Source organism: Rhinoraja longicauda, chromosome 35 (genome assembly GCF_053455715.1).
Source record: "Rhinoraja longicauda isolate Sanriku21f chromosome 35, sRhiLon1.1, whole genome shotgun sequence".
NCBI lineage: Eukaryota > Metazoa > Chordata > Chondrichthyes > Rajiformes > Arhynchobatidae > Rhinoraja > Rhinoraja longicauda.
The window spans coordinates 7,425,623-7,451,428 of record NC_135987.1 but is presented as its reverse complement, the minus strand read 5'-3'; the positions used below and the strand labels follow the sequence as shown (position 1 = coordinate 7,451,428).

General features: G+C 42.6%; 1 protein-coding gene across 2 annotated transcripts in view; it reads left to right on the top strand.

Moving 5' to 3' along the window:
- LOC144610111 (microsomal triglyceride transfer protein-like) overlaps nt 1-25,806 on the top strand; it is a 64,570-nt gene that overhangs the window by 18,031 nt on the left and 20,733 nt on the right. For both annotated transcript variants that reach the window (XM_078428672.1, XM_078428671.1), the window contains exons 6-9: nt 6,929-7,068; nt 9,489-9,636; nt 22,459-22,616; nt 24,325-24,493. In XM_078428672.1, the coding sequence (XP_078284798.1) occupies nt 6,929-7,068; nt 9,489-9,636; nt 22,459-22,616; nt 24,325-24,493 (615 nt within the window). The remainder of the gene's footprint in view (nt 1-6,928; nt 7,069-9,488; nt 9,637-22,458; nt 22,617-24,324; nt 24,494-25,806) is intronic.

The following is a 25,806-nucleotide window of genomic DNA, read 5'->3' as shown; positions in this document are numbered from 1 at the left end:
ATCTTCGGTTTCCTCCCACACTCCAAAGACGTACAGGTATGTAGGTTAATTGGCTGGGTAAATGTAAAAATTGTCCCTAGTGGGTGTAGGATAGTGTTAATGTACGGGGATCACTGGGCGGCACGGACTTGGAGGGCCGAAAAGGCCTGTTTCCGGCTGTAGATATATGATATGATGATATGATATAAGTGGAAGTCCCACTGCTATATATGTAAGTACACATTGCTGATGATATCACTAGCCCACCAGCATGAGTGGTTGAGAACATGTTGAGAGTGTTATCGTTTCACTTACATTTTACAAAGTATTTTTAAAGAGTTCTAAAACTGCAACGTTCTTTTGGAAGAGGAAAGGAACACACGGTACAAAATTCTTATCTCCAGAAACCATCTTAACATTTCTATGTTCTTAATATTTCCTGGCTGATAGGAATGCTTAGTTCTCAGCTTTGGAAAAACAAAAGCCACCTGTCCAGCAGAAATTCTTAACACGAACATCACAGGTCTGTGAGATTGTAGAAAACCTAATGGGCGGGGAACAGAAGATAATGGAGTGGAGGGAGCCAGGAAAGGTTTAATTGCATTAGTCACTTTTTACACACCTTGTCTGCTACGAACCTCAGTTTAGTGCCACAACGAACGTCAGTGTACTGTGCCACCACTACGCAGATCAGGTTTCTATTTCATTTTGATTTCAATCAGTTAGAAAGGGGGTCAAATTCCTTCTCTTGACTTCTTGCCTCCATTATCACAACTGCTCTGTGCATTCTGGTCAACCGTCAAATTATCCACTAACAAAGTTGCAATAACTGACCATTTGACTTTTTGGGTGTATGTAAATTAACTTGAACATGTTCTTTCCAGCATCTACATGCACACTCACACTCTTACACTCTCTCACACTCACGCCCACACCTCACTCACTTTCACACTCACGCCCACGCTTTCACTCTTACACTCATGTCCGCACACTCACTCTCACACTCACACCTACACTCTCACTCTCCCACACTCACACCTACACTCTCACATCCACTCTCACGCCCTCTCACACTCACGTCCACTCACACTCACTCACGCCCACTCTTACACTCACGCCCACACTCTCATACTCTCTCACACTCACGTCCACACGCTCGCTTTCACACACTCACATCCACGCTCTCACTCCCCCTCACACTCACGCCCACTCTCTCACACTCACGCCCACTCTCTCACACTCACGCCCACACTCTCATACTCCCTCACTCTCATTCTCACATCCACACTCTCACGCCATCTCACTCACGTCCACACTCTCACAAACTCACGTCCACACTCTCACGCCTTCTCACACTCACGCCCATACTTGCACACTAACTCACGCCCACTCTTACACACTCACGCCCACACACTCACACACTCACGTCCACACTCTCATACTGTCTCACACTCTCATGCTCACTCCCACACTCAGCTCTTGAAGTGTTACCAGAAAGTGCCCACATACTGCGGGCCTCTCCAATTGTTTCTTTCTAAGTCCTTCTGTGGCTACCTGCTATTAAACAACATTAATTCCTAATTGGACATTCAAAACATTATAGTTGCATGTGAAAAACAATTGACAGTATTGGTATTCAACTGTTCTACATATTTTGTACTGCACTAATTTACAAGAGCAATTGGGTTTTATTTTACTTTGCACCACTGAAATTGAATATTCAGGAGCAAATTCACCCCATATGGACCTTGCAGCCTCAAGGTCAAATGATGCATGCAAATTATTTGCTACATCCTTGAAAATTAAATTGCCAAATTATATTTTTGTATTCAGAACTCCACCTGCTGTTTGTAACAAAGACTGCAATTACCTTAATGCAAAACGGGCTTGAAATATCAGGTTGTTAATAACGAGCTGAACATATGCTTGGAAGTTTTATTACGGAAGACCCTTTTCCAAGCAGCTTTCCATGATCTCACTGTAGGTAGATTGATTTCTCGATATTCTCATCATCACCATATCATGCGAGTTTCAGAATAAACACACTTTATCTAATTATAGACACAAAAGTTTCTTTTGCATATCTTTCATTCATTTGTTCTATATCTCTCTAAATCACCGTCTATATCTCTTGTGTCCTTTTCCCCTGACTCTCAGTCTGAAGAAGGGTTTCGATTCGAAACATCAACGATTGATTCCCTTTCTCCAGAGGTGCTTCCTGACCTGCTGAGTTCCTCCAGCTTTTTGTGCCTACCTTCGGTTAAAGCCAACAACTACACACTTTAACTAATTAAGTTGTTTCTTGCTTTCCAGTCAAATAGCATTTCTCCCCCATCTCCAATACTAATACCATCATAAGATGCACCTCTCATTTAAATAAGATTTCATTAAGGGTATAAAACATAAAGTTACATTCCTTAGCTCTGTAACAAATTTCCTGCAATATTCCAATTGTCATGAGTGTTTATCCTCGAGAAACTTTAGTGCGAAACCTTGTAGATAACCCACTTATAACCTTTCCTCTGTTGTGCTGACTTTTTTTTGGAAGAGCTATCTAGTTTACCGCACCATCCCATAACCCTGGGAAACTATTTCTCTTCTATTCCCGATTAGAAGGTTACCGGTGAATTTCCCTCCGGCCATTCCATCCCTGATCTCAAAAAAACTTGTTGTGTTAAAAGAAGAATACTTACCTATCTTTAGAAAATTATTGTTTCCCCTATAAGCAAGCCTCTGACATGTTAATTATGTTTCTCACTTTGGAAAAAATATATAGAATTAGTTTGAAAGAAAGTATAGCTCTTGGCATATAACACGGCATCTGCAGGATAAATCCATTGAATACATTTTGGGGTTGAACTAGTGCACTCATTAGGTGCACTCATGGTCCACTCTCTCTCCGTACTTAGAATTGTTCAGCAAGAAGGTCCCTTGACCTATTCTGACAGTTCCACATCTATCGTAGCACAAGCTATTCATCCCATAATCTCATCACCATGTTTTTCCCTACACCTTACAATTGCATGCATTACATTAGCCTTTCAGTTTATAAAGAGACTAAACACTCTATACATAGAACATAGAACAGTGCAGCTGTCCAGAACACAGCACTTTCAGAAAGGAGGGACCCGAAACGTCACCCATTCCTTCTCTCCAGAAATGCTGCCTGTCCCGCTGAGTTACTCCAACATTTTGCGTCTATCTTCATCTGTGCCAAGCAGCTGTCTTCTGTTCCCATAGAGAGTAATCCTTCGTATTCTAATACAGAAATTAGCAGTCCCGAAGAGCCACAAGCTATATATTATAAAGAGCCACCTGTAGCTCGATAGCTGAGGTATGACTATATCTCATGCAGAAGAATTTCTCGATAGAAACTTATTTACACTATCAGAAAAACTTTATTTCCAATTCATTCTTTGGAGAGGAAGGACATGGCTATCTAAATTCCAAGGCCATCCAGATGCTTTACAGCTATCACTCGAGCATAGGGAATACTACTTAATCACTGAATATTCATGTGGTGCAGAATTACCATTCTGTAGTCATGAATGAATGGTTCTAGCATTTCTACATTTACTATGAAGACCTCGAAGGAACAACGTAGTTTGCACAACTTTGTATTGGAATGGGGCAGCGCTATCCCGAGATTACTTTTAACCCAGTGCAAGTCATTTTAAACTATTTGTAAAGTTGTAGCAGCACTCTACGCAGTGGTAGAGCTGATGCCTTACAGTGCTTGCAGCACGCGAGACCCCAGTTCAGTCCCGGCCATGGGTGCCGCTGTCTGTACGGAGTTTGTACCTTCTCCCAGTGACCGCGTGGGTTTTCTCCGAGATCTTCGGTTTGCCCCCACGCTCCAAAGACGTACGGGTTTGTAGGTTAATTGGTTTGGTATATGGAAAAAATCGTCCCTGATGTGTGTGTAGGATTGAGTTCAAGTGCGGGGATCGCTGGTCAGTGCGGACTCGGTGGGCCGAAGGGCCTGTTTCCGCGTTAGAGGATTAGAGCATGAGCAAGGCAATGCCTCAATAACTTCCACATTCTGACAATTTTTTGACAATTGTAATAATGTATTTTTCAAGTACTCAAGATCCTTCACATTATATCAGACTTGAAAGGAGAATTTGAGGACCAAATTCTGCAGCTTATTCTCTTCACCTCATTATTTTTAACATTAGCTCTCGTGATATCTGCCAAGCATATTTTGAAATGTGCGGGGCTAGAAACGTTATATTGGAATTCTAAACTAAGATTTAATCTTGTTGTCATCTTCCAACTTCATTGTTCTCGACTTGCATGATAGTGCTCTTGGATACGGACAAGAGCTTCAACAAAAACTTCTCCCTTAGATCATTTAGGGTTTGTCATGCATCAGAAAACATATGCAAAATGTTCTATGGTCTCGGACAGCGTGGTCTGCAGCACTGGGGTTCCGCAGGGAACAGTGCCATTCTTGTTCACTGCAGACTTCAGGCACAGCTCTGCAGACTCCTATCTACAGAAGTTCTCTGACGACTCTGCCATCGTCGGCCTCATCACAGGCGACGAGGACAGGGCGTACAGAGAACTGATCAAGGAGTTTGTGGACTGGTGTCAGTGGATCTGCCTCCGAATCAACGCAGGGAAAACCAGGGAGATGGTGGTAGATTTCCGCAGGCGCAGCCAGGTCCCCCCGACACCGGTGAACATCCAGGGAATGGACATCGAGAGGGTGGATTCTTATAACTACCTCAACAATAAACTGGACTGGACTGAAAACACCGATGTGCTATACAGAAAAGGCCAGTGAAGACTTTATCTGCTAAGGAGATTCAGGTCCTTTGGAGTGCAGGGGGCACTCCTAAGGACCTTCTACAACACGGTGGTTGCATCAGCCATTTTCTATGGAGCAGTCTGCTGGAGCAGCAGCATCTCAGCGGCGGAAGGGAAGAGACTCGACAAGCTGGTCAGGAAGGCCAGCTCTGTCCTGGGTTGCTCCCTCGACTCAGTGCAGGTGGTGGGAGAGAGGAGGATGATGGCAAAGCTAACATCGCTGCTGGACAACGACTCCCACCCCATGCAGGACACTGTCACTGCACTGAGTAGCTCCTTCAGTGACAGACTCCTTCACCCCAAGTGCATGAAGGAGAGATATAGGAGGTCCTTCCTTCCCGCTGCTGTGCGACTGCACAACCAGCACTGCTCCCAGCAGATGAGTCAACAATAACAGCTAAGAGCACACAGGAAACTGATGACAATTTATATATCTTTATTTATAATGAATGATCTCTTGCTCTCCTGCTATCCACTTTGCTGCTGTAACACTGTAAATTTCCCCAGTGTGGGGCGAATAAAGGAATATATTATTATTATTATTATGTAACAATTTCACAAGAACACAAAAAAAAATTGGTGGAGGGATTTTTACAAGTTCCTCCGTATTATTTGAAATTAACATATCAGTTACCTCAGGGATATCTACAGTATTCTCCATGGTGAATACTGATACAAAAATAGTTTTTAAATATCTGTAATTTCTTTGGATCCTGTTATTAATTTACCTCATTTTCTAGAGGGATCACACCTACCTTAGCTGGCCTCATCTCTGTTTGTTTTTGATATTACACACAATCTTTCTTTCAAAATCAAATTTCACACTTCTTATGAGCTTTTAATCTTTTGCTGCCGTATCTGGCCTACCACTGTCCTTGCCACTGTATATGCCCTACTTTTCAATTCAACGTTATCTTTGACCTCCTTTGTTAACCACAGATTGTAGCCCTTTCTCATAGAACCAGCACACCCACTCAGCATGTCCAGATTTGGCACAGGATAAGCAGATGCTGACTGAAGAATCTTGCATATCTGACCGAAATTGCAGCTGAACGCAGCACCTCCGCTGTCAGAGTGACACGGTGGCGTAGCCATAAAGCTGCTGCCTCACAGCGCCAGGGATCTGGGTTAGATCCTGACTGCAGGTGTTGACTGTACGGAGTCTGTACGTTCTCCCTTTTACCTGTGTGGGTTTTCCCCAGGTGCTCCGGTTTCCTCCCACACTTCAAAGACGTTTAGGTTTGCAGGTTAATTGGCTTGGCAAAATTGTAAATTGTCCCTAGTGTTTGGAGGATAGAGTTAGTGTGCGGGGATCGCTGGTTGGCGTGAACACAGTGGGCCGAAGGGCCTCTTTCCACCCTATATCTCTAAACCAAACGAAACTAAATTGTTTCAATTTCCATAGCAGCTGCAGAATAGCCTTTCTGAGTAAGATTACCATTGTAATTTAGTTTGGTCTCATCCTTGTCAAGTCAAGTCAAGTCAAGTTTATATTTGTCACACACATACAAGATGTGCAGTGAAATGAAAGTTCACCCACAGTCCAGCAATAGAGCAATAAAAAGGAACAATTTCACACACAATCACAACCAATACAAAAAAAAAAAAAAAGAAACATCCATCACAGTGAGTCTCCTCCGGTCACCTCCTCACGGTGATGGAAGGCCAGAATGTCTTTTCTCTTCCCCTGCCGTCTTCTCCCGCGGTCAGGCTGTTGAAGTTGCCACGTTCCAGGCCGTGCCGGACGGTGAAAGGTCTGCAGCGGGCCGACCCAAGCCCCGCGATTCGGGGTGGGTGAAAACGCTGCCGCTGCACGTTGGGGCGGTGGTGGCTCCCGACATTGAAGCCCCCGCCGGGCGGAGAAAATCCCTCGGCCTATTTCAGGCCCCGCCACCCAAAATACACGTGTTTGAGAGTGCAAACAGGTCATTGATCTTGACCCCATTTGAACCCAGGTATGAGAGGTGAATCCTCTTTATCTAGTTGATTGTACCAAAAGATTCTCCCAACTAAGTTGTTTCAATGCCAAACAAATACTGTTGGATATTGCAATACGATGTGCGTTTCAGGTTTAAAAATCCTTCATTCACCCATGTTAAAACAGATGTTTGATAAAAATGTTGACCTTTCATTCAAGGTTCTTGGAGTTCAGTGGCAACCCACATGCAAAGGTCTTTACTCCGTGGAGAATGGTGTTATCAAAGCAGCTGTCATCGAGGAGGGTCATATATTCAAACTCAATCTTCAAACAACAATTGGAGCCAAAATCAGCTCAAGGTTTGCCAAATTTTAAGTTTTTTATTATAAATGAATATAGAATGCATAGAATTGCTCTCTTTCGTTGTCAAGGGCTGCATTTTTCTGGATAGATGTAAAAGATTTGAGGACACTGTTCAAAGATTAGGAGAGTTTTCTCCTAATCTTCGAACACCTTGGCCAATGCTTTTAGTTCAGCAAAGACTTACTGTATAAACATGTATTTCTGCCCCTTTATCTTTGCATTGTTTTGACAGAGATGTATATCAGTGTATACTTTTTATTATAGAGACACATACACACACATGTATACACACACAATGTAAGCTCAAGCAAAAAAGGCTCATCTTCTGCCCTCGACACCCCCCCCAGATTTAATAATAATATTAACAAAGTTAGATAACCTTCTCCTTGTAGATTTAAAGCAGCATTTTTATGACATAACACACAGATACATCTGCATATACTTTCATGCAGAATACAGTTTCTACCATTCAGCACTATTTTTAACCATTGCTCACCCACCATAAACATGATTTAGAATCCCAATAGTAAGCATATAACCCAGTATATTTCTAAACCTAGTCATCAAATAGCTCGAGCACCACTGTTGAAGTGAGACAAACTACCCCGTTTCCTTCAGGTTTGATTCTACGACATTATTACAGAGTAAGATCAAGTGCAGTATTACAATGTTTCAATGAAATAATGAAACACTCTCTTTCAAAACTTCGATGTATTCAAGAGAGAGTTAGATATAGCTCTTCGGGTTAACTGAATCGAGGGATATGGGGAGAAAGCAGGAACGGGGTACTGTTGCATCTCCTGGATGATCAGCCATGATCATATTAAATGGCGGTGCTGGCTCAAAGGGCCGAACGGCCTACTGCACCAATTTTCACCAGGGAAGAATTACAAGGGTGGGAAAATGAAATGTGTTTCCTGAGCTTATGTTGGGCATCATAGGAGCAATGGCGGAGGTCAAACATAGAGTGGGAATGGGGCAGAGATTTAATGTGATGGGCAACTGGAAGCTCGGATTGAACATAAATGTCCTGTAAATATGTCACCCAGTCTGCACTTGGTTTCTTGAAGGTAGAAGAGACCACACTGTGAACGCTGAATGCAATGCACTTCATTGGAAGGAGTGTATGTGAATTGACAATGGCCATGTTACTGACTGGTGGGTAGAGGTAAAAGATCAAAGGATCTTGATTAGTACATGTGTCAGAGGAGAATAGGGTTAGGAGGGCGAGATAGGTGGAGATAGGTGGAGATAGATAATTGAATGGTGGAGTAAACTTAATGGGCCGAATGGCCTAATTCTACTCCTATCACTTATGGACTCATGAGCAGGAGTTGCATCTCCTGTGGTTTTGTGGTGAGGTGGCATGAGAAGGGATTTGGTTCATGGAGATGCAAGAACAAGATGCAAAGGGTTATATAAGAAAATAACTGCAGATGCTGGTACAAATCAAAGGTATTTATTCACAAAATGCTGGAGTAACTCAGCGGGTCAGGCAGCATCTCGGGAGAGAAGGAATGGGTGACGTTTCGGGTCGAGACCCTTCTTCAGACTGAGGGTTATGAGGGAACAGGTAACTAAAAGTGCTAATAAAGGAAGGAAGGGGAGCATATGTCAGATTGTAGAATCCCTTTTAGAGATGACAGAAATTATGGTGGTTTTGGTATGGTTTATTAATATTGCCACATGCATCACGATGTAGTGGAAAACTTTGTTTTGCATGTTATCCAGCCAAATCATACCATATATGAGTGCTTCAGGAAGTACAAAACAGAAGATAAACAGAGTGTAGAACATAATGTCGCAGCTACAGAGAAAGTGCAGATTAAAAAAAGTGAAAGGGCTGCAACATGGTTGATTGGAAGATTGGGAAATACATCCGTAACATTCAAGATTCTGCTAACAGAGGGGAGGAAAATGTTCTTGAATCTGGTGGTACAAGCTTTCCCGTTTTTATATCTACTGCCTGGTGGCAGAGAGGAGAAGAGAGAGTTACCAGGGTATGAGTGGTCCTTGTTTATGTTGGATAATTTTCTGAGGTAGCATGTATTTTAGATGGGGCGTCGTGGGAAACTGGTCTGTGTGATGGACTGGGCTACGTTCACAACTGTGCAATTCCTTGCGTCTTGGGCAGAGTGTTACCAAACCAAATTGTGATGTTCTCTCATGAGATACTTTCTACAGTGCATTTGTAGAAATTAGTAAGAGTCATTGGAGATGCGTCAAATTTATCAAGACTGCACGCATCACTAATTTTGCATTTACTCTATTTAATCAATTTTTCTGTTTAAATCTAATGGCATCTTGTTTATTTTTTGATGCTGAATTTTTTCAAGTTTGTTGTATTTCATGTCTGAAATGGTGGAGTTCGCAGTTATTCGATTCAACTGAGTGAAGCAACTATTTCTCACACTAGGCAGCAGCTTGACTATTTGACTTCAGAATTACAACCCAAAGCATTCTACGGGGAAAGTCTTTGGGAAACACTGCAAAATCTTGGGATCTTCACACCCTTATCCATGACTGGAGTTCTGGAGAAGATACCCTGCAAGAACTGTACACCTGTGAGTATGACAGTGTGTATTAATATCACAGATTGGGTGAGCAGATCTGGTGCACTATCTGGCTCGGTAATGTTTCAAAATATGTTCATTGTATGTTATATGAGATGTCTTCATGTGCTGTATCATATTCCAATAACAGTTTATATCTAGGTTAAAACATCCAATGGAGCTTCATACGAATGTAATCAACTAATATGGAATTACACAAACATGTATTAATAAAGGGTTCCAAGAGCTTGTTCAAAAAGATAAATTTAAAGGCGTATCTTAAAAGAGGAAGAAGTAAAGAGTTTAGGGTTGGAACGGTTTGATAAAGGCCTGTGCTAGAGTAATTAAAATTAGGACAGCAGATTAATTAAAGTTAGAACAGTAGATCAATTAAAACTAGGACAGTAAATCAATGTTAAAACATGCCATGGTGCTTCATACGAATGTAATCAATTAATATGGAATTACACAAACATGTATTTAAACAGGGTGACGAGAGCTTGGTCAAAACGATACATTTAAAGGGGGATCTTAAAAGAGGAAGGAGAAGTAGAGAGTTTAGGGTTTGAGAGTTTGAGAGTTTGATTGCGGCCTGTGCTAGAGTTATATAAGCTGTGGGGGAAGTAGTATATGAGAGCATTTTTAAAATAACTTTTTTTGGTAAACCTCTCTTTGTTCTGATGAACCTTTAAACAAAATGTATCTTTCATCTGATTTAACCTCCTCACAATATCCCTGTGTACTCTTGATGAATCCCTTGTGGAGTCACCAACAGGCCAAAATGAACTCCTGCCACTTATTGTAATAGACAAAAACCATGTACCGATTAACTGAAATTGAGGGGTAGTGCTAAGTGGTGAAATTAAGGTAAAATCCGGTTATTATTTTTTAATATTTTATTTAGCGACAGAGGAAGTGATCAGAGGAAGCAAAAGTACATTGCCATCACTTAACTATAAACATTTCTGCAGTGTACAATGGGAAAATATCTCTTGGCAATCATATCAGACAAGGTCATATGCTTAGAAGTTGTAGAAATGCAATGCAAATTAACTAATATTCGATAATCAAGCTGCAACTCATAGCCACAACCTAAATTAAATAATTATTACAAGTACCAGATATTAACTTCAAGACTACAATTGAGGAAGGAAACTTAAAAATATATACTTTTGTATTTCATGCCTTCTAATATCCTTGAACATTTACAGTCTTGAAATCTCTCCCAGTATTAGATATTTGGCAACAAAAAAATCCATGGGCTCCTGCCAAGGAAGAGATAATGGAATTCCATTTCCCAAGGAGATGAAAGATGTAAAATAAATGCAAGCACATCCTTCCATGTCCCATTAACCACAAATAATTTATTTGCCTTAATTTGAACTCCTGGTTAAATTATTATGATTCATGGAATTGTGTGACCAACTTAATGAATCAATTCAAAATGCGTTGTTGGCTTAAATATCCTATTCCCTCCTCAGTAAAAATTATAATAGATTGAAGGTGAAGATGAAACACCCCTAAAACCTTTACTAACATGCAAACGTTTACATAACTGGCACACTCAGCGATTTTAAGTGGAGTGCTGCTGAAAATGTGATGTCTTCTTATTTGTGCTTTCCCAGAAGAAAGCTCAAAGCAGAAGAGGCCCATTATAATAATTTTGTTGGTCAGCCAGCATCTCTGGAGAAAAGGAATAGGTGATGTTTCAGGTCGAGACCCTGACCTCAAAGGTCACCGATTCCTTTTCTCCAGAGATGCTGTCTGACCCGTTGAGTTACTCCAGCTTTTTTGTTGTCCATCTTCATTTTAAACCAGTGTCTGCAGTTCCTTCATACTAATTTTGCTTGCAGTTTATTTTCACAAGAGTACTTTGCAAGCTGCAAATATTCTTTTTGTACCAAGATGTGTTCCCCCACAGCTTATATTTTTATTGCATTTCTAAGCTGCAAAATATCCCAATGTGCTTGACAGCAACATTATTGTTTGGTTAAAGAAGTAGATTGTAAGAAATGACATACGAGAGATTTAGGAAGGAAATTCCAGATTGTAATTCCAGATCAATGGTGCAAGGGGGAGGGATTCAAATTTTTAGGACATTGGAACCAGTTCTGGGAGAGGTGGGACCAGTACAAACAGGACGGTCTGCACCTGAGCTGGAATGGAACCAATGTCCTAGGGGGAGTGTTTGCTAGTGCTGTCGGGGAGGATTTAAACTAATGTGGCAGGGGGATGGGAGCTGGAGCAGAGAGACAGAGGGGTGTAAAATGAGGGTAGAAGCAACAGGTAGCAAGGTGAAAAGTAAAAGTGGCAGGCAGACAAATCCAGGGCAAAAATCAAAAAGGGCCACTTTTCAACATAATCGTACAAGGGGTAAGAGAGTTGTAAAAACAAGCCTGAAGGCTTTGTGTCTCAATGCAAGGAGTATACGTAATAAGGTGGATGAATTAAATGTGGAGATAGTTATTAATGATTATGATATAGTTGGGATTACGGAGACATGGCTCCAGGATGACCAAGGCTGGGAGCTCAACATCCAGGGATATTCTATATTCAGGCGGGATAGACAGAAAGGAAAAGGAGGTGGGGTAGCGTTACTGGTTAGAGAGGAGATTAAAGCAGTGGAAAGGAAGGACATTAGCTTGGAGGAAGTGGAATCGATATGGGTAGAGCTACGAAACACTAAGGGGCAGAAAACGCTAGTGGGAGTTGTGTACAGGCCACCTAACAGCAGTAGAGAGGTTGGGGATGGCATCAAGCAGGAAATTAGAAATGCATGCACTAAAGGCGCAGCAGTTATAATGGGTGACTTCAATCTACATATAGATTGGGTGAACCAAACTGGCAGGGGTGCTGAGGAAGAGGATTTCTTGGAATGTTTGAGAGATCGTTTTCTAAACCAACATGTCGAGGAACCAACGAGAGAACAAGCCATTCTAGACTGGGTATTGAGTAATGAGGAAGGGTTAGTTAGCAGTCTTGTTGTGCGAGGCCCCTTGGGCAAGAGTGATCATAATATGGTAGAGTTCTTCATTAGGATGGAGAGTGACAAAGTCGATACAGAAACAAGTGTTCTGAACTTAAAGAAAGGTAACTTTGAGGGTATGAGGTGTGAATTGTCCAAGATAGACTGGCGATTGATGCTGAAAGGGTTGACGGTGGACATGCAATGGAAGGCATTTAAAGGTCGCATGGATGAACTACAACAAGTGTTCATCCCAATTTGGCAAAAGAACAAACCAGGAAAGGTAGTGCATCCGTGGCTAACAAGGGAAATCAAGGATAGTATTAAAACAAAAGATGAAGCATACAGATTAGCCAGAAAAAGTAGCATACCAGAGGACTGGGAGAAATTCAGAGTCCAGCAGAGGAGGACAAAGGGCTTAATTAGGAAAGGGAAAATAGATTATGAGGGAAAACTGGCAAGGAACATAAAAACAGACTGCAAAAGCTTTTATAGATATGTCAAGAGGAAAAGATTAGTTAAGGCAAATGTAGGTCCCTTGCAGTCGGAAACAGGTGAATTGATCATAGGGAACAAGGAGATGGCAGACCAATTGAACAAATACTTTGGTTCTGTCTTCACTAAGGAAGACATAAACCGTCTGCCGGAAATAGCGGGGGACCGGGGGTCTAATGAGATGGAGGAACTGAGGGAAATCCAGGTTAGTCGGGAAGTAGTGTTAGGTAAATTAAATGGATTAAAGGCAGATAAATCCCCAGGGCCAGATAGGTTGCATCCCAGAGTGCTTAAGGAAGTAGCCTCAGAAATAGTGGATGCATTAGTGATAATTTTTCAAAACTCTTTAGATTCTGGAGTAGTTCCTGAGGACTGGAGGGTAGCTAATGTAACCCCACTTTTTAAAAAGGGAGGGAGAGAGAAAATGGGGAATTATAGACCAGTTAGCCTAACATCGGTGGTGGGGAAAATGCTAGAGTCAGTTATTAAAGATGTGATAGCATTACATTTGGAAAGTGGTGATATCATCGGACAAAGTCAGCATGGATTTACCAAAGGCAAATCATGTCTGACGAATCTTATAGAATTTTTCGAGGATGTAACTAGTAGAGTGGATAAGGGAGAACCAGTCGATGTGTTATATCTGGACTTTCAGAAGGCCTTCGACAAGGTCCCACATAGGAGATTGGTGTACAAACTTAAAGCACACGGTATTGAGGGTTCAGTGTTGAGGTGGATAGAAAACTGGTTGGCGGACAGGAAGCAAAGAGTAGGAATAAACGGGTCCTTTTCGGAATGGCAGGCAGTGACTAGTGGGGTACCGCAAGGCTCAGTGCTGGGACCCCAGTTATTTACAGTGTATATTAATGATTTGGACGAGGGAATTGAATGCAACATCTCTAAGTTTGCGGATGACACGAAGCTGGGTGGCAGTGTTAGCTGCGAGGAGGATGCTAGGAGGCTGCAGAGTGACTTAGATAGATTAGGCGAGTGGGCAAATGCATGGCAGATGCAATATAATGTGGATAAATGTGAGGTTATCCACTTTGGCGGCAAGAACAGGAAAGCAGAGTATTACCTGAATGGTGACCGGTTGGGAGAAGGGGAGATGCAACGTGACCTGGGTGTCATGGTGCACCAGTCATTGAAAGCAAGCATGCAGGTGCAGCAGGCAGTGAAGAAAGCGAATGGTATGTTGGCATTCATAGCAAGAGGATTTGAGTTTAGGAGCAGGGAGGTTCTGCTGCAGTTGTACAGGGCCTTGGTGAGATCGCACCTGGAGTATTGTGTGCAGTTTTGGTCTCCTAACCTGAGGAAGGACATTCTAGCCTTAGAGGGAGTACAGAGAAGGTTCACCAGATTGATCCCTGGGATGGCGGGACTTACATATGAGGAAAGACTGGATAGACTGGGCTTGTACTCGCTGGAATTTAGAAGACTGAGGGGGGATCTTATAGAAACATATAAAATTCTTAAGGGGTTGGAGAGGCTAGATGCGGGAAGATTGTTCCCGATGTTGGGGGAGTCCAGAACCAGGGGTCACAGCTTAAGGATAAGGGGGAAGTCTTTTAGGACCGAGATGAGAAAACATTTCTTCACACAGAGAGTGGTGAGTCTGTGGAATTCTCTGCCACAGAAGGTAGTTGAGGCCAGTTCATTGGCTATATTTAAGAGGGAGTTAGATGTGGCCCTTTTTGCTAAAGGGATCAGGGGGTATGGAGAGAAGGCAGGTACAGGCTACTGAGCTGAATGATCAGCCATGATCATATTGAATGGCGGTGCAGGCTCGAAGGGCCGAATGGCCTACTCCTGCACCTATTTTCTATGTCTATGTCTAACCATCTTATGACACAGATGGCAATGGGTGGTCTGATATGGAAAGTGGGTGTGTAAGAGGCAGGGATGGTTCCATGCAGGGTCAATGCAGGAGAAAGTGAGAAACACTGGAGAAAATAGGAAGTATAATCTTTTGGGGAATTTGAGAACAAAAATGTTTAAATGTTTAAAGAACTTTAAACTCAGTGGGCAATCTCATCCAATGTAGAGCAACGACTATGGCACGGTTTTGGAGGGGGTAGGGGAGCAGGGTAGTCAAGAGACCACTTGGAAAAAATGCACAATTGTTCTCACATGGCACTAGAAGCATGTACTATACGATACAATACGATATGATACACCTTTATTTATCCCCGAGGGAAATTGGTCTGCCGCCAGTCAAAAGGTACAGTTATAAGGCACTGAAAATGTCATATGCATCCTAATAATAATGCAATTTAAGTGACCAGTTATTGCACAGCACATATGTAATATTGCACAAACAAGAAAGTAAATTATTGAGTGGAAATATCCAGGATGAGGGATGTAGAAAAATGGGGGGGGGGGGGGGGGTCGGGAGGGGGGAGTCTGTCTACCTCACGACAGAAGGGGGAGGAGTTGTACCGTTTGACAGCCACAGGGAAGAAGGATCTCCTGTGGCGTTCTGTGCTGCATCTTGGTGAGACCAGTCTGTTGCTGAAGGTGCTCCTCAGGTTGACCAGTGTGTGTCACAGAGGGGGAAATATGTCAATAAGTGAATCAATAGATGCTTGACAGCTGGCTGGGGATGAAAGTAAATAGTAGAGTAGAAGGCAGTGAGATTAAATTGAGATTGAGGCAGAGACCAAGTGGACTCCTTGGGCCCAAACCTCTCCTGCGTTGGTGCAGCACCCTCTCCTCCCCCACTCCCCTCTCCCCTCTCCCCTCTCCCCCCCCTCCTCTCCCCCTCCCCTGCCCCCCACCTCCCTCCCTCCTCCCTCCCCTCCCTCCTCGCCTCACCCCTCCCCCACCCCCTTCCCCTCCCTCCTCCACTCCCCCCCTCCCTCCTCCCCTCCCCTCAACCCCACTTTCCCTTCCTCCTCCCCCCTCCCGCCCTCCCCCACTCCCCCTCCCTCCCTTCCCCTCCCCCACTCCATCCCCCTCAACCCCCCTTATCCTCCCTCCTCCCCCCCCCTCCACCCCCTCCCTCCCTCCCCCTTCCCTCCCTAGGAGATAGATTAAAATGAATAACTTTTAAAATATAACCGATTTCAATGAAACTTCTTCCATTAGCACCAAAGGGACGACGGTGAGTAAGGTGGGCCTAAAACTGTCACGCTATCATGTATCGTTTTGGCTGTAACAAACAAACAAACAAACGAGAGTATTAGTATATAGATATATCCAGGCTACTTGAAAGTCAGAACGTTAGCTCAGATGGCAAGGAGCACAAACGCGATTGTAACACTTCTCAATCATGACATCAATCTCTTACCGCAGTTTCACCTCAAAGGCAAAACCATTGGCACGAATCCAAGGCCAGTGTGGAAAGACCAAGGCTATTACGATTTGGTGTTAACCCACTTTTAAAATAAATGACACAATTTCGTTCGTGGCAAAGGAACACTGCACAGATGACCACAAACCCATACACTTTGCAAATGGAGAGTACATTTTCAACAGATTACATTTCTGACCAAAAATTGTTCAGAAACTTAGCAAAGAGGCACAGCAAGCAAGGAAGGATGAAAGTGAAGATTAGCATTTCTGTATTTTCCTTATACATGCATGAATTCATACTGAGTTTCTATATCAAAAAGAAGATTTATATACCAAGCTGAACCTATAGCTTTGATTTTTCAAAGCACCCAGTACAGAATATTTCTTTTTACGTTGTACCAAACCAGACACACTCCTTAACTGCAATATTAGAATCACAACATACATCTAAACAGCATGTCCATGCATTTAAGAATATTTTATAACATCATTCTGCAAGAAGGCTGAATATAAGAGTAATTAAATTTTGCTGGAATTTTTGTTTAGATTTAGTTACATGTCTTTTGCTGGAGTGCTTGGCGATAGGTTATATGCATTGGAGGTAATGAGTCAGCTGGAGGAACCTAGTGGAAGGTACAGAGAAGTGCTCATCGCACAAGTCCTTTTTAACTTAGAGTTTAGAGGAACATGTTCATTGCTAAAAATCTCTGATGTTATGCGTCACCACAATGGCACTCATTGAGATCTGTAACTATGGATATCAAGGGTTAAGGAGAGAAGGCAGGAGAATGGGGTTAGGAGGAAGAGTTGTTAGATCAGCCATGATTGAATGGCGGAGTAGACTTGATGGGCCGAATGGCCTAATTCTGCTCCTATCACTTATGAACATGAACCTCTTGTAATCTCTCATGCAGCCGTACACATTTAACTTAACTGCTCTCAGTTAAAGTCAAGGTCTATGGCAGTCACAGCTTCCAAACCGCTGTCATTGATCTTTGTCACGTCTCACGGTTTTTCTGTTCACTGCTACACGAGGAAGGCATGCAACCTCTAAATTCATGGGCAGAAGATGTAATTAATTTTTTTCAGTCCGCAGGAGAAGGCTAAATGGGAATTTGCTATTGTTGCGGACATGCACAAAGTGCAGGTAGTCGTAGACTGGGCTTATTACAGAGAGCTTTCTTGCAAACAATAGTGGGAGCTACACAGAGAACATCCCTCCAGTGGACACGGGGAGAGTGTACAAAGTCCATGCAGACAGCACCCATAGTTGGGATTGAACCCGAGTCTCTGGCGCTGTAAGGCAGCAACTACCTCTGCACAACCGTGACGCCCTAAATGTATGGAAATTGAGGTCATGCACTTTGGTAAGAGGAATCAAAAGGCAATTGTTTTAGTAACTCAGTAGTACAGAATACCTTGGGCCTTGGGCACTGCGCAATTTTTCTGTGGGACACGACAACCCTTTGATGTAGGTTGAACTTCACAGATGAATTTCTGAGCTGTTATTTCATATCTGCAACTTGGAAAGTTAATGCTGTGGATATCTTCATTTTACATGTGGGAGTATTATGTTGGAACCTTGTTTGGTGGTTTTTTCACACTTTTGAAGTTCTGGGATGATTTTCAATTCAATTTTTGAAACGGCTGTTAATTATGTGCTTGCATTGGGATGTAACTACAGCCTGGTTTATTTCATATTTTGTAGAGAAAACTTTACCCTTTTAGGAGGCAAAGCTGGAGACTTGGCTGATTGATTATACGATTCAACAGACATTATCACAAATCTGAATTCAAAAATATTGTTGAATTATGACTCAATGTCATAGGATAGGATTTCTCTCCATTTCAATACAATATATTAAATTGTTAAAAAAAGAGCAATAACAGCATTAACAAAGGAACACCATTACTGACAGATTCCTCCTGCACATCTTGGGCATGTATTTTGGATTTCAGGACAAACTTATATGGAATAGGAAAAGAGAGAAATCAAGTTTGTTTTAAATAGCAGAGAAGGTGGGGGAGGAATGAACAGGTCGAAAGGAGTATTTCTGATAAATTGAGACCAGGGTTGCCATTGGTCTACTAACTACACATGAAGTCATCTCTTCGATAGTTTAACGAAGGATGGACAGAACAAACCAAGTGACGTAAAAGCTGTGAAATGCAGATCAGAGCTGGAGGAAATGTCCAGCCAATCGAGCAGCTCAGCAGGGAAAAATAGGTTACAGACATTAACATTACAAAATACATTTACTAATAATAAAATTCAGATAAAGCAAGCCACATATATTCAATCATTTCAGCTAACTCGATTTTCAGTTTGTATCAGAACTTGCTGGGTATACTGTGACATCCCTTTCTACCATTTACAAGGCACATCCCATGAGTACAATGGAACACTCTCCACTTGCATAAATGTGTGCAGTGCCAGCAACTTTCCAGGCCAAAGCAGTCCATCTGATTGTCACCCATCAGTACTCTTAACATTCATTACCTACAGAGTGGCTGCAATGCATATGATGTATAAAATGCATTGCTAATACTTGCTCAGACTATTCCAACAGTACCCGCTAAATTCTCAAACTCAAACGCTTCTGCTTCCTTAGAAGGCTGAGGAAGTTCAGCATGTCCCCTACGACTCTCAACAATCTCTACAGATGCACCATTGAAAGCATTTTATCAGGATGCATCACAGCTTGGTTTGAGAACAGCTCCATTCAAGGCCGCAAGAATTTGCAGCGAATTGTGGACACTGCCCAGACCATCACACAAACCAACCTCCCATCTATTGACTCCATTCATACCTCACGCTGCCTCAACAAGGCCAGCAGCATAATCAAGGATGAGTTGCAATCCTGGTCACTCCCTCTTCTCCCCTCTCCCATCAGGCAAAAGGTATAGAAGTGTGAAAGTGAACACCTCCAGATTCAGTGACTGTTATCAGGCAACTGAATCATCCCACCACAACCAGAGAGCAGTCCTGAACTACTGTCTACCTCATTGGTGACCCTCGGACTATCCTTGATGGGTCTTTGCTGGCTTAACCTGGAACTAAACGTTATTCCTTTATCATGTATCTGTACACTGTAATGGCTCAATTGTAATCATGTATTGTCTTTCTGCTGACTGGATAGCACAACAAAAGCGTTTCACTTTACCTTGGTACACGTGACAATAAACTAAACTGAACTCTCCCACCTAGAAAGAGATGGGTTGCAAGTGCATCATCAGCAGGTAGGGTTGCCAACTGTCACATATTAGCCGGGACATCCCGTGTATTGGGCTAAATCGGTTGTCCCACACGAGTCCGCCCTTGTCCCGTATTAGGCCCGGGGGACGCTGTAGGCCAGGACACTGTAGGCCTGGGGGCCGCTGTAGGCCCGGACAGTGTAGGCCTGGGCCTACAGCGTAGCAACCCACCTCCCGACCCAGGCGGCCGCCATTGGTGGAGCGGGAGCACATGGCCGCTGGCTGGGTGAGGTCACGTGGGGCGCGGGGGCAGTGATGTCACCTTTTGTCCCTTATATGGGAATGAGAAAGTTGGCAACCCTACCAGCAGAATACCATTCCAGTTGTACTTAATCCTACCTTGGAAATGTATCACTGATTCATCATGTTTATTTGGTCCAAATTCAATTGTTTCTTAATAATAATAATAATACATTACATTTATATAGCGCTTTTCATATACTCAAAGACGCTTTACAGGGATTTAGAGAACATAGGGAAGTGAATAAATAGATAAATAAGTAAACAAACAGAGAAAGGAGACAGAAGGTGGGGTGACCTTCAGTGGTTGAAGGCAGTACCGAACAGGTGAGACTTCAGTGATGTTTTGAATGTGGTGAGTGTGGAGGAGTCTCTGACGGTGTGAGGGAGTGAGTTCCATAGGGTGGGAGCAGCGATGGAGAAAGCCCTGTCCCCCCAGGATCTGAGTTTGGTCCGGATGTGGGGGGATAGGAGATTGGCAGCAGCAGAACGGAGGGTGCAGGTGGGAGTGTGCCTGTGGAGGAGGTCAGTCAGGTAGGATGGGGCCAGGTTATGGAGGGCTTTGTAGGTCATGAGGAGGATTTTGTACTGGATTCTTGGCCCAACAGCACTATGGTAGTACCTTTTCCAGTCAGGCTGCTGCAGTTCAACAATGCCATACTTTGCCTCCTTCTCAAGGGTAACACGGGATGGGCAATAAATGCAGATCCCAAAGATGAATATTTTTGAAAAACACAACAGAACACTTTACTGCCATCATTGAGGTAAATTTGACTCCATTTACAAAACCCATGAACTCCACCAACCAGAAGGACAAACTCTCTCGGCACATCAAAATGACACTCACCTAAAAGTGTTTTATGCAGGTCGCCCATTCCCTTATTTGGAAATATATTAATTCTCCTTCAATGATTCCCAGTAAATACTGGAGCTCCCTGCTCAAAAACACTGAGGGAGACCCTTCATCAGAAAGATTTCAGCAGTAAAACGTTGCGGCTCATCACCATTTAGAGATTGCCAATAAATATTGGCCTTGAACATGACACTCTATCCTAGAGATTCTTATTTTTTAAATCTAGGTAACATGTTTTGCGAGAAATATATTAGCCTTGGAGAGTGTGCAGTATGGATTTACAAGATTCTGTGCTAAATGAGAAAGTGATTATGTAAACAAGGATTAGAAACATGGAAAAATAGGTACAGGAGTAGGCCTTTCGGCCCTTCGAGCCAGCACCGCCATTCAATATGATCATGGCTGATCATCTAAAATCAGTACCCGGTTCCTGCTTTTTTCCCCATATCCCTTGATTCCTTTAGCTCTAAGAGTTAAATTGAACACTCTCTATAAAACATCCAGTGAATTGGCCTCCGTTGCCTTCTGTGGCAGAGAATTCCACAGATGCACAGCTCTCTGGTTGAAGACATTTTTCCTCATCTCCGTCCTAAATGACCTACCCCTTATTCTTAAACTGCAACCCCTGGTTCTGGACTCCCCCAACATGGGGAACATTTTTCCTGCATCTAGCCTGTCCAATCCATTCAGAATTTTATATGTTTCTATAAGATCCCCTCTCATCCTTCTAAATTCCAATGAATACAAGCCCAGTCGACCCGTTCTGTCATCATATGTCAGTCCGGCCATCCTGGGAATTAACCTGGTGAACTAGATAGCGCTCTTAAGGATAGCGGAGTCAGGGGGTATGGGGAGAAGGCAGGAACGGGGTACTGATTGAGAATGATCAGCAATGATCACATTGAATGGTGGTGCTGGCTCGAAGGGTCGAATGGCCTACTCCTGCACCTATTGTCTATTGTCTATTGAACCTACGCTGTACTCCCTCAATAGCAATAATGACCTTCCTCAAATTAGGAGACCAAAATGATATTCTTTAGAATCTAGCAGGTTGACTCGTTCTGAAAGAAAAGCTATTTCTATTGTTGAGGACTATAGGTTGCAGCTAGATCTTTTAGAAATTATGTTACAAAATAACTACTGTAAGATGGCTGTTACATTTTTAATTGTTAATTATAAAGCCAAGATTGATATATTTTTTGTTAAAAAGTAATTTAAAATCCGTTGGAACAAAGGATATCAGCCATATATCAGTTCCAGTTTTTAAGATTACTTTCCATAATTCAGCTTTGAAAACTCAAACCCCCAAATTATTTAAAATATGATATAAATACGATGTAAAATATAGATATCAGCCAACAGGAACGAGGACAATAGTAGATAGATTATTACATTGTGTACCTGTGCGCTATCCCAATGAATGCACCTGAAAAACTATATTTTTATTTCACTAAATGCTGATTGACCTTCATATTTCCCCATTGACCTATTCAATAATTCTAACATTTTTACTCTGTCGTTTTATCTTTTATCTAGCTTACTCACCGCACTCAAGATTATCACCTTTTCATCAACCATTCTGTAGTTCAAGGGCTATCACTTATTGCATTGATTACACATTAATATAGAAGCTTCCTTTTCCTTTGTTGAATATTTCTAGATTCCTTCAGTTGAACTGCTATGAAGCTTTGGGTGGAATCCAGAATGAAAAGTTGCTTTATTTTTCTTTTAGGCAAATGACTACTTGAAAAGTCTCAATAAGAAAAACAATCTGCAAGATCTTTCTAAAATATCTGCAGCCAAAGTATTCCTCGCTTTTGTTCAACTACTGAGAGAGGCAAAGAAGATAGAGATCCTAAATTTTCTGAAGAAGGCAGCTGACAATGAGATGTGAGTAACGCACTTTTTCCTTTTGCTACAATAAATGTCCATTTGTTTCAGAGTCTAAAATTCCTTCTTGACAGATGAAACCCATTTTAGTTTAGTTGAGTTTAGTTTAGAGATAAAGCGTGGAAACAGGCCCTTCAGCCCACCAAGTCCGCGCCGACCAGCGATCCCCGCACACTAACGTTATCCTACACACACAAGGGACAATTTACAATTATACCAAGCCAATTAGCTTACAAACCTGTGGGTCTTTGAAGTGTCGGAGGATACCGGAGAAAACCCATGCAGGTCACGGGGAGCACGTACAAACTCCATACAGACAAGCACCCGTAGTCAGGATCGAACCTGGGTCTCTGGCGCTGTAAGGCAGCAACTGTGCTGCTGCGCCACTGTGCCATCCCGATCTGAAATCATTCTCCCATTCTCTCATGAGCCTCAATGTAAATCGGGGTGTTGGAAAAATGACTCTTTCTAGTTACAAGAGGAAGTTCAGCTAGGATACTAAAGGATGAAGTGTTTCATACGGAGTCAGAGTCATAGAGCACAGAAACATGTCCTTGGGCCCAACTCATCCATGTCGACCAAATTGCCCTATCTAAGCTAGTCCTATTTGCCTGTGTTTGGCCTGTATTCCTCTAAACCTTTCCTATCCATGTACCTGTCCCAATGTATCTGAAATGTTGTTACTGTACCTGCCTCAAATACTACTTCGGGCAGCTCGTTCCGTATAGCCACTACCCTCTACATGAATTCAGATTCATGTTCAGGGCGTGGCTGTGTTCTGCAGCTGTGGCTCACCGGCAGTCTCTCTGTCTTTTTTTTGTTTTTGTCTTTGTTATCGTTTAAATGTTTCTTTTGATTTATTTTTAACTCTGTATATGTGGGGGGGGTGGTGGGGGAAACCTTTTTTCCCCAATCTCCTCCTCAACGGAGATGCGACCTTTACCGTGTTGTGTCTCCATTCGTGCTACGGCCTAACACCGTGGAGTTGGCGGCCTCCAGCTGGGATCGACCTTGAAGACTCCGGTCGCAGGGCCTGGACTTACCATCTCGGAGGCTTCGGCCGTGGGCCCTGCAGACCGCAACATCGGGTGTTCGCAGGTCCCTGGCTGGCGACCGGCTTTCGGGAGCTCCAGCCGTAGCAGCTTCGACCACCCCGAAGCGCGAGGTTTGATTGACCCGCTCGCAGGCCCCTCATCGCCCTGCGTGGCCTGGCCGCGGCACTTTCCATCGCCCGGTGGGGGCTCAGGACCTTCATCGGCCTGCTCGGCTCGGCCCTGGGACTTTCCATCGCCCGGTGGGGGCTTCAAAAGTCGGGAGCCTCGATCGCCTCGTGGCACCACGGGAGAAGAATGAGGAGGAGATAAGACTTTTCTTTGCCTTCCATCACAGTGAGGGTGTGCCTGGAGCAATCACTGTGATGGCTGTTTGTGTTAAAAATTGTAATTGTGTGTCTTGTGTTCTTTATTGTTTACTGCCGGACCCTGACGTGAGAGGACGCTGGCGCTATTTGTTCGCCGCTTCTCCATCAGGATAGTTTGTCTGTTTGTTTTTATGTCTTGACTGTTTTTGTAAAGCGTCTTTGAGCATTTGGAAAAGCGCTATAAAAAATAAATGTTTATTATTATTATATTATAATGTCAGTCCATTTGTGCCTGGTGGCTACATTTCCAAAATTGGAAGGCTTCTTACTGCCTGTGATATATTCCAGCTCCTTCCTGATCGATTCAGCCACAGCAGCACAGACCGAATCAGCCTTGAGCGCACTCTCAGAATATCTGGATTTCACCAAAGAGAAACAAAGTTCTCAAGTGAAGACATTCTTGTACGCTGCTGCCTTCTCTTCCTACCCATCTAAAGAGCTTTTGAACACATTGTTGGTACGTACGTATGCGTCACGGAATTAAATCCCATTCCCACAATACGAGATAAATGTGTTTAAATAATTTTTTGCCGCAGGGGTAAAATCTAATGTTTCAATTGTAAGATATTACGGCAGTAAAGTAGGTAGAAAACAAAGCATAGGTTTTCAGTACAGGCTGTTGCCAGTGTGGGTCTTTTATATTTTACAAAAGTACACTGCGCACACTTGCACATATTCATGAGACTGATAAGATAATTAATATATCACATCACACAAATCACGCCATTCTGGTACCCAGTTCTTAAAGATACAGTTACCATTATATACACTTATATACACTAAATCCTAAATGTTTCAATAGTAAAAAAAAAAGGCCTGCTATTTTGCCATGGAGCACTGGTAAAGCTTTCTGAAGTGGACAATATTTAAAGGCCAAAGTGCTTTATTAATTTACTGGGGCCTTCATTTGATCTCGGTGCAAAGCAATGTAGTTGATGAGGCTCCTTGCAGTCATCAATAACCCCACCATCAACTCCTTCATAGTGTTTCCCATCTAATCAGCTTCCCTGAGAATGCATTATGCTATTTGCCTCAATTGCATGTGATGGCAAGTATCTCACTTTCAAAAACTTAGCAGGTGAAGAAGTTTCTTTTGAATTTCCATTTGGATTTATGAGTGATCTTTTTATATTTATGGTCTGTAGACAATAGACAATAGATGCAGGAGGAGGCCATTCGGCCCTTCGAGCCAGCACCGCCATTCAATGTGTTCATGGCTGATCATTCTCAATCAATACCCCGTTCCTGCCTTCTCGAATTTAGATGCATAAATTCTGAATGGAAATATTTTCAATGTATAATGTACTGCATATGCCCTTTCTTGCCGATTTGTCACATAGAAAAGCACTAAGCCATCAGGCTCAATGGGTCATTGTACAGCAATAGGCTTTTTCTTATCATTTTATTGGGTCTAATACTCGTTTTGGAATATGGTCAGTAACAAACAATGAATTTAATTTCAATGGTAAGAAAACTTTATGAATGATATTTGTAAACAAAAATTTTGTCATAATCAATATTTTTATAGTTTATATTACTGATAATAGCTTTTAATTTTATTCCTTAAATACATTTAAATTCTGTGGCTTTCTTGATGAGACTTGAATGTTGCCTCTGTATTACCAGTCTTATGTCCCTTAAGTAAGATGTTACACGCACATCCATTTTGGGCAAAATGGGTGTTGAAGGGTGGATTGTTTACTGAGTTAACAGTGTATAAAGCTGAGTTGGAGGTTAAGAAGCAAATGGAAATTCCAGAGATCAAGGTTT